Below are 9,326 nucleotides of genomic sequence, written 5' to 3'. Positions count from 1 at the left end.
GCGGTGGCGGCCGGGACCGTTGGGGGCGGGGGGTGTGGCCTTATGACACACTTCCGGTGATGTCAGGGGGTGTGGCCTTATGACACACTTCCGGTGATGTCAGGGGGTGTGGCATATGCTAATGAGTTATGCTAATGAGTTCCCCTAGCTCTTTTTCTACGAAATGACCCCTGCGTGTGATGCACACGAAGCAGCTCTCCCACAAGCTGGCGTTTTTGCGCCTTTATGGAATAAAAGAAGTGCCCGTTATAGTCTCATTTCAAACACTGTAGGGAGAGAGCTGCAAAGTGTTGTATCTTAAACTACCGAAGCGCACCCAGCAGAGGAAAAAAGTGAAATTTGGGAAGAGAGGCTGTTAATGCAGGGACTGAGCCAAAGGGTGGACTGCCTCCTTAACCCTCTACACAAAGAATGAGTTGGTTGTCTCTTTAAAAACTGACAAACGGATTGCCATTCAAGTGTCAAAAGTTTCTTTTTGTTTTTTTGTTTTTCCTGCATGGCCACTGACCTGGGATTTGAGACCGTTGCACACACTAGCGTGGTTTGCCGCCATCCAGACAAGCCTTGGAGGCTGGCGTGTGTGATCCCTTCTCCTCAATGGTGGTGCGACTTGCATTTTCATGACAAACTGTCTGCTGTTGCTTCCTGTCCAGCTAGGGTGGCCTGTGCTTTCCCAGAGCCCTATGCACTGTGTGGTTTGCAGCCTCGGTGTGCAGGGAGAGCACAAACAGTTGTTCGCTGGTGCACTTGTAGTGTGTGTGTGTAATGCTGTCAAGTCACCGCCAACTTATGGCGACACCTTATAGGATTTTCAAGGCAAGAGACTGTCAGAGGTGGTTTGCCATTGCCTGCCTGTGCATAACAGGCCCAGAGTTCCCTGGAGGTCTCCCATCCAAATACTTACCAGGGCTGACCCTGCTTAGCTTCCAAGATATGATGAGATTGGGCCCACCTGGGCCGTCCAAGTCAGGACGTATCCAGGTCATGTATAATAGCACATCTTTTATCTAGTGTGCCATGCATGGCCAATGCTGGGATTGTGGGGAAGACCCTGAAATTTCTCCTAGGCCAAATAGCATCACATTAAACAGTGCACCAATAAGACCTACAGAGGAACCACAGTCTGAACTTCTGATCCTGAACTGGGAGAGTTCTCCTATGCCATAACACTGTATTCTTCAAAAAGGGGTCTCAGAAATTCACAGGCTTTGATGCCGAACGTTCACCTTGATCACCAGAAAGGTCTGTGGTATTTGCACAGATTGCTGTAGGCGTCTTGATTTGGTGCCTGTCTGGGTGCAGAGTTTGAGCAGCTCCTTCCACATGAAAGAGGTAGGGAGGAAGAGGATTTGGGGAGATGGGCAGAGCTGTGTGTTTCCCCTTGGAGCAATGTGCTTTCCAGCTTCCTAGATTGCACTCCTGGACACACACATGCACCCAAGTCTTTCTGCTTTCTATAAGATTTCAGAGTAATTTTACACCGTCAAGTGCAGTCCTTCCTGAATTTTCCAGGTTGCCAGAATTAGGTTTCAGAAGGGTTGTTGGGGGGCTTTTAACCACCTTGGGCATTGTTTAAATCAGGTATCCCCCAACCTTCTCTAGGCTGCAGGAACCTTTTGAATTCCGGCATAGGGTGGTGGGTGCAGCCACAAAATGGCCACTGTGAGAGGTGGAGCCCACCACAAAATGTCAGGAAGTGAGGTTAAGCATGCCTCTAATAGTAACTGTTCAGCATTTCAAACAGATGGTGTACTTAGCAGGATGCCTCTTAAAATGAACGTATTGTTTTAAAATCCTTTCTTGGATATGCACAGCTTATCAGAATCCATGCTGGGCAACACTCAGTGGGCACCAGGAAAGGTGTCGGTGAGCACCAAATAAACCGTTTTTTCTCTACCTCTCCTTGCCATATCTGTCATGTATACAATCCATCCCTCTGATCCCCATATTTTAAAAAAATGGTGAGGAGTCTCCAGTCTGTCCTTCCTGCTCGTTTAAACCTCCTCCAAAATCTCACGAAAACAGTCTTGTGTGGGAGGTCTGTCTCATCAGCGGTGAGGGGGGCAGATTTTTAAGTCCTCGGCCTGACTTTATCTAGGATGTGAAGCTTCCCGTTTTCCACTTCTGTACCTTTCCTTTTAACCCGTCTCCTCCCGAAGGTATTTTACTTTCCGCATGACTTCTCTTCCAGAGTTGTTAACGTTCCTTTCCAAGCCCCTTTTGTGAATTATTGGAATTCTTTGGAAGTTATTAATCTTCTGTGATTTCTGTGCTGCTTCCGAGGTCCCCTGTGGGATATCGCTTTTCCCTCTGGAAGTGTGCCAGCAGCCTGCCAAAAAGCCCCACTGTTTGTTCTGAGGCTGGGGCTTGTGTGCTCTTGCTCAGCCACCCAGCCGCCCTCCCCCTCTTCCTCCAGGCCTCCAGCCAGCTCCTTGCTCATCCAACCTGCTCCTCCTCTGCAAGGACATGATGAGCAGCCCTGCTGGATCAGGCCCAGTCCCTCCTGTCCAGTCTCCTGTTTCACTTAGTGGCCAGCCAAAAAGGGGAATGCAAGTGTTGGCCCTTAAGCTTTCTTCTGCCTAAAGATGTAAAATTTCCGGAAATTTTGAAGCTCGGAAAAAAACCCGGGTTTTTTCCTTATTTGGCATGAAATTATCACAACTAGCATATTAAAAATATAGTGTATCCAAACAATTATTACAAACAGAATACCCACCCACATGCAAAAACAAAACTGAAACCTTTTTATTTTCTTCTGACAATAGCACCTCCTAAAGGAAGAAATGCATCTTGCATTGGAGAGTTCAGTTTGTAACCTAGGACTGGCTTGTCCTCAGTGCACAGAAATTAGATCAATCTGATACCATATATATATATTTTAGAAATGATTTGGAAAATATTTGAACACCTTGTCTTAAAATATTTTATTCATCATGTTAAAATAAAACGTTCCATAATCATTTTTTCTTTTCTTTTCTTTTTTCAATTTTTCCAATTTTTCGGAAAAAAACAAAAAATCTTCAGGGGAAAAAACGGAAAAAAACCATTTTTTCCCTGAATTTTTCCAGTTTTTTTCCGGGCCTTCACATCTCTACGCCAGTCGCCTCTTCCGCACACTGCTTCTGGGCACGGAGGCTCTAACAGCCATTGACAGTCCTGTCCTTCGGACCTTATTCTCTGTTTAAGAGCCAGCTAAGGAGCTCCACAAGTTACTTAAGCATTATGTAAAGAAACACTTTATTTTCTCTGTCTCAAATCTATTCTTCAGCAGCAGCCCCTAATTCATGTAGGGGATGAGAAAGTTCTCTTTCTTTCCACCACCCCACGGGTTTCCCCCTGATCTTAAAAGCCTTGACTTTTCCTTGCAAGGAATGTGCTCCAGCCTCTTGATCACTCTGGAACAGTTGAAAGTACTCAGCTTGGAATGAAGTAAATCCAGCGGGTTCCAGGTAGAGGCGAAGACTGTTGGAATGACTGGTTCTGAGTTGCGTGCTTTCCCGTGCACCGTTTTAGGTTGCCGTGGCCTGGAGCGTGGATCTGATTGGCCTGGCCTGTGAACAGCCATGTTGTGTCCGCGCTGCCGTTTTCCCTCCCCGGCTTCCCTCACTCCTTTTGTTCCTCCACCAGGTTCCCCCTGCTGGTAACCGGAGTCAGTATGAAGAGATCGATATTCCTGTGGCCCTGTTGAGCTATGCTGACATGCTGGATATCGGCAAGGTAAGAGTTTGGTCCATCCCACATTCCACAACGTTGTTGCTTTAGAGTAGTTAGCTGCATGTCCCTTTGGCAGCAAGTCTTCATGGGATCTGGGAAGTCCTTGTGCCTAATTGTGGGGTGGAGAGTGGGGTGGAACGTGCATCTATCATGGGCTCCCTAGCCACAGAGAACTGCCTTGACATGTATATTAGGTAAAGGTAAAGGTTCCCTTGCTCGAAAGCCAGCCGAGTCCGACTCTAGAGTTGCAGTGCTCATCTCCGTTTCTAAGCCGAAGAGCCAGCGCTGTCCGAAGACATTTCCGTGGTCATGTGGCCGGCATGACTAAACACCAAGGCGCATGGAACGCTGTTACCTTCCCACCGAAGTGGTACCTATTTATCTACTTGCAATTTCTTGCTTTCGAACTGCTAGGTTGGCAGGAGCTGGAACTAGAGACGGGAGCTCACTCCGTCATCCGGCAACTCGGGTCTCGAACTGCTGAACTACTGACCTTCCACAGCCTGCAGTTCAGCGTCTTAACCACTGGAGCCACCACAGCTCCTGACATGTATATTCCTGGCCAGCAACTAGTTTTTATTTATTTGCTTATTTGGTTTATAGCCTGCCTTTCTCGCAGAGACTCAAGGCGGATTGTGCAATGGGAAGCAAGGCAGTCAAAATAGGGTGAGATACCGAATAAGCAATGCAATAGGACTAGGATTACAACAGTTAGAGATGATGGCAGAAAAATCTATTGAGATGTGATTTGTTGAGTGGGGTGGAAAATGGAATTACAAAAACAGAACAATGTAGTAAGAGCAGCTGCGGAACCAAAGTCCAATGAGATCTCCAGTGGCCAATCAGAAGCCCTATTGGGCAGGAGCCCCGCCCATCTCCACCTACTCTCTAAAAACACTTGGTGAGCACCATGGTGCCCACAAGCACCACGTTGGGGACCTCTGCCAGAACAGTGGCACAGCCTGCAGTCCCGGTTCCTTTACAAAAGTGCCTTCCTGGGCCACTCCATTATACTGCAGCCTTATTTCCTTTGTAAGAAATGCACTCCTGAACAATTCTGTTTTACAGAGTCTGTGAACCACCAGGGTCGGGAGCCTCCCTGAGCTTCTCAGACAGGCCACCCCATGAAGGGGGTGGGGGGCAATAAGAAGAGGGTGGGGGGCAACAGGCACAATGGCAATCTCTCAGAAGGGGCCTCGGTTGCCAATCTGGACGTTAGAAACCACCATCAACAGCAGGATGGGGCGTGGAGGTGACATCTCTCCAAAGGCTGTGCTGGCCGAGGGACCTCTTGTTGCTAGGGAGGGATTTGAGCCGATCGGGACGGGAGGTTCCCTAGCAAGGGAGTTAGGCGGGTGGGGTGAGTTCTGCACTGTCTTGTGGCTGGGAGCTCAGCCTTCAGCCTCTCCCTTCTAGCACGGAGACAGTCCTGATGTCTGCTTAGCTACAGGGCTGGCTTGATGCCTTCTTATTCAGTTAGTTACACCCCAGCCTCGCAGACCTTCATATATTGTCTTGGGGATTCATAATTATCTGGAGTTATGAGAGCTAGTAAACAGCTGATTTGTGGGAAAGCAGACACATCGGGCTTGGCATTTGGCTGTGTTGTTTCTGCTGCCTTAATTGTGAGTACCCGGCGTAGGAAGTCTGGCCACGAGTCAGATCTGATTCTCGCTGAGATGCTGAACCCTACGTGCCGCTTCTGATTGTCTTTCTGCAATCCATTCCCCCTCCGCTTAAAAAAAGGGATCATTGGCCCTGACCCGGATAGCGCAGGCAAGCCCCATCTCGTCAGATCTTGGAAGCTGAGCAGGGTTGGGATGGGATGGGAGACCTTCTTGGAATACCGGCAGTTGGGAGGCGGGGGCAGGCTTTATTCAGCCACCTCTCTGAATATCCTCCAGGCCCCTAATAGGGTTCAGTCACCAGAGGTCGCCATGACTTCCAGGTGCATACACACTCATACGCACACACATGCACATATTTAAAAAAATACCAAAAAAAGAGGGGATAATTGAAGTGGTCCAGAAGACCAGTTTAACTGTCTAAGTAGTAACAGAATTGCAGGATATGGATGACTCACACCACCTTCCCCAGAGAAGATGCCTTGTGACCTAGGGAGAGATTGCCAGAGTTACATACAGGTCCCGCCATGGACCCCTTGCAGGGGTGAGCAAAGGATGGCTCGCCGCTACTGCTGACTTGTCTGTCTGGCCAGCAACTCTTGTCTCCTTCCTTTTTCTGCCCTCTGTGCCGCTGCAGAGTTTCGGCCGGTCCGTGAAGGTGGCCATGTACGCCCCCAGCGAGCCGGTCTTGGATTACAACATGGTGATCATCTTTATCATGGCCGTGGGCACAGTGGCAGTCGGCGGCTACTGGGCTGGAAGCAGAGATGTAAAAAAGTGAGTGGCGTGGGGCTGGGGGGGGGGTCACTCCAGCCATTAGAGAAGTGTTCTCCCTGGCTAATTCAGTGTCATCGGGACACCTGACATTCAGTATCATTGGGACACTGGGTGTGTGTGTGGGGGGGGGGTAGTTGTGAATTTCCTGCATTGTGCAGGGGGTTGGACTAGATGACTCTGGAGATCCCAACGCTGTGATTCTATAACATGTTAGGGCTTCCATTTTGTAAAGCATGATCAGACCTGGCTTTTCCGAAACAACTAGCAGCCTGTGGATCTGTTGATCACTCGAATTTCAGCCTCCTCTGTTGGCTGTGTGTGTCAGTTTCTCCGGAATCCTGCCTATATTGCAGAACGCTTTGCAGTCCTCCCTTCGCTTGCATCTCTGATGACCCCCATGCCTCCCCCCATGACCAGGACCCCCTCACTTCTGAGCCTGGGGCTCCAATTACAGATCCTTTTCTGACTCCCTCCTCATACAAGTCCCTGCGCAGTGCACTTACGGATGCGTCTGTTCCTTGTGGGGGTGGTTCAGCCCCCACCTGGCTGCTGGCATAGTTTGGAGGCAGGTGGATGTACAAAGCTGCCTTACTCTGAGCCAGACCATCCGGTCTGTTTAAGCCCGAGTGTACCATCTCCTCTGACCTGGATGGCCCAGGCTAACTCGGATCTCATCGGATTATGGAAACTCAGCAGGGTCAGCCCTGGTTAGTAGTTGGATGGGAGACCACCAAGGAAGTCTTGGGGTCGCTACGCGGAGGCAGGCAACGACAGACCCCCCTCTGTTCATCTCTTGCTTTGAAATCCCTCCAGGGTCGCCATAAGTCGGCTGTGACTTGACAGCACTTTCCAGCATCACCACTGTCTCTTCGCACTGGCATCAGCTCTCTGATGTCCAGGCAGAGAAAGGTCTTTCCCAATAACTGAAGATGGGTAGCCGTGTTAGTCTGTCTGTAGCAGTAGAGAAGACCTGGAGTCCAGTAGCTCCTTAAAGACTAACAAAATTTGTGGCAGGGTGTCAGCTTTCATGAGTCACTGCTCACTTCTTCAGATACCTTAAAGACTAACAGAATTTGTGGCAGGGTAGGCGCTTTCGTGAGTCACTGCTCACTTCTTCAGATACCTTAAAGACTAACAGAATTTGTGGCAGGGTAGGCGCTTTCGTGAGTCACCCCTCACCTGTTCAGATACAGCTAGAATGTGAGTACATCTCACATACTTACATTCTCGCTGGATCTGGAGAAGTGAGCGGTGACTCACAAAAGCTCCTACCCTGCCACAAATTTTGTTAGTTTTTAAGGTGCTCCTGGACTCCAGCTCTTTTCTGCTTTCCCAGTAACTGTTTACTAAGAAGAAGAAGAAGAGAAGAAGAGATTGGATTTATACCCCGCCCTTCACTTGGAGTCTCAGAGCGGCTTACAAACTCCTTTCCCTTCCCCTCCCCACGACAGACACCCTGTGAGGTGGGTGGGGCTGAGAGAGCTCTGACACAAACTGCTCTTTTTCAAGGACAGCTGTGCCAGAGCTTGTGACTGACCCAAGGTCAAATCAGCAGGTGCAGGTGGAGGAGTGGGGAATCAAACCCGGTTGTCCCAGATTAGAGTCCGCGCACTTAACCACTACACCAAACTAAGAGCCTTGAACTGACGGGGCTTCCAGGGATTGAACCTGGGGGACTTTCGCGTACAAAGGGTAAGCTCGGCCAGTGAGTGATGGCCTCTTGGAGCAGTGGATTTTTGCTTCGGAAGGTATGAAGCTGTCTCACATCGAGGTCAGTGTTACAGACTGTCTAATTCAGTATTTTATTTCAGGGCAGCAACTCTCCAGATTCTTGGACCAAGAGAACCCTTCCCCGATCTCTACTGCCTGGAACTGGCTCAAGGGACCTTCAGTGTTCTGGTGGGGTGTTCTGCCACTGAGCCATGTCCTCGGTCAGATGAGGGAACCAGCATGGTTTTTTGATATTGCTAGGCAATTGCAGAAGGGTTCTCCTGTTGCGTGCCAGCTAGCCACTTCACTGTTAATGCTACGTCCACTCCAAAGATTCTGTCTTGATGTACCTCTGGCAAGTGGTCCCTTGAGCCTTTTTGCCATGGGCCTGTAGACCGGTGGCATGGGATTGGCAGCCTACGCTTACTCATTGCGGTAAAGGAAACCGGGCTTGACGGCTGTTTCTGCTTCTCTTCCAGGCGGTACATGAAGCACAAGCGAGATGACGGGGCTGAGAAGCACGAAGATGAGACGGTTGACGTCAGCCCGGTCATGATCTGCGTGTTCGTGGTCATGTGCTGCTCGATGCTCGTCCTCCTGTATTACTTCTACGATGATCTAGGTATTTGGTGGTGATCACACACACCCTGTTCGGCACTCATGATCAGACTGTGAGCTGATCAAGACTGGACGCCATTGCATCGAACTACCGGAACAGCTGTCAGACAGGTTTCCGGTTTCTCTGCTGGTCAGAAACTGACTCTCAGCTGATTGGGGGGACATCTGGGAGCCAGGTTCTGATCTTCGAGCACTTCCCTGTGTCCTTTACTTGCAGGAAAGTTTCAGGGGAGAGTCAGAAACAAACCCGCCTGCCCCCCAGCTTGGAGTGGAGGCGGAGAGGAGTGATCGATCAGCCTCTAAGCCCCCTGCTTGCAAGCAGGAAGATACGATGCCCATCTCTTCTGTTTCCTCCCGAGCCTTTGGGTGGGGAGGGCCCAAAGCAATCAGCTTGTCATTTGCTCCCTCCAAGTGAGGAGAAGCCAATTCTTCCCCTCCGTTGGGGTGGGGGAAAAGACAGAAGCAGTTCCCATGCCAAGCGGCCCCCCTGCAAGACAGAGGCTCAGGGAGAAGCTGGGGGGGGGGGTAGATGCATCAGCCTCTCATCTTTTTGCTGAGTGCATGCAAGGCTTGGGGCACAGGGAGAAGTTTCCTGTTGATGCTGAAGTGGCACAAATGAACAGCTGTTGGAACAATTTGGGAGGTGAGCTGAACCAGGGGGTGTTTGAGCATCCCTAATGCTGTTCTTGGAGCTGCGGTGGCTCAAGTGGTTAAGACGCTGAACTGCAGGCTGCGGAAGGTCAGTAGTTCAGCAGGTCAAGACCCGAGTTGCCGCATGACAGAGTGAGCTCCCGTCTCTAGTTCCAGCTCCTGCCAACCTAGCAGTTCGAAAGCAAGAAATGGCAAGTAGATAAATAGGTACTACTTCGGTGGGTAGGCAAC

General features: G+C 50.0%; 1 protein-coding gene across 2 annotated transcripts in view; it reads left to right on the top strand.

Moving 5' to 3' along the window:
* The window catches only part of SPPL2B (signal peptide peptidase like 2B), a 33,546-nt gene that overhangs the window by 7,069 nt on the left and 17,151 nt on the right, over positions 1-9,326 (top strand). For both annotated transcript variants that reach the window (XM_015420844.1, XM_015420845.1), the window contains exons 4-6: positions 3,628-3,717; positions 5,977-6,116; positions 8,306-8,448. In XM_015420844.1, the coding sequence (XP_015276330.1) occupies positions 3,628-3,717; positions 5,977-6,116; positions 8,306-8,448 (373 nt within the window). The remainder of the gene's footprint in view (positions 1-3,627; positions 3,718-5,976; positions 6,117-8,305; positions 8,449-9,326) is intronic.

This window comes from Gekko japonicus, unplaced genomic scaffold (assembly GCF_001447785.1).
Source record: "Gekko japonicus isolate JY-2015 unplaced genomic scaffold, Gekko_japonicus_V1.1 scaffold2173, whole genome shotgun sequence".
Taxonomy (NCBI): domain Eukaryota; kingdom Metazoa; phylum Chordata; class Lepidosauria; order Squamata; family Gekkonidae; genus Gekko; species Gekko japonicus.
The sequence above is the reverse complement of the archived record's forward strand: the minus strand, read 5'-3'. Positions and strand labels throughout refer to the sequence as shown.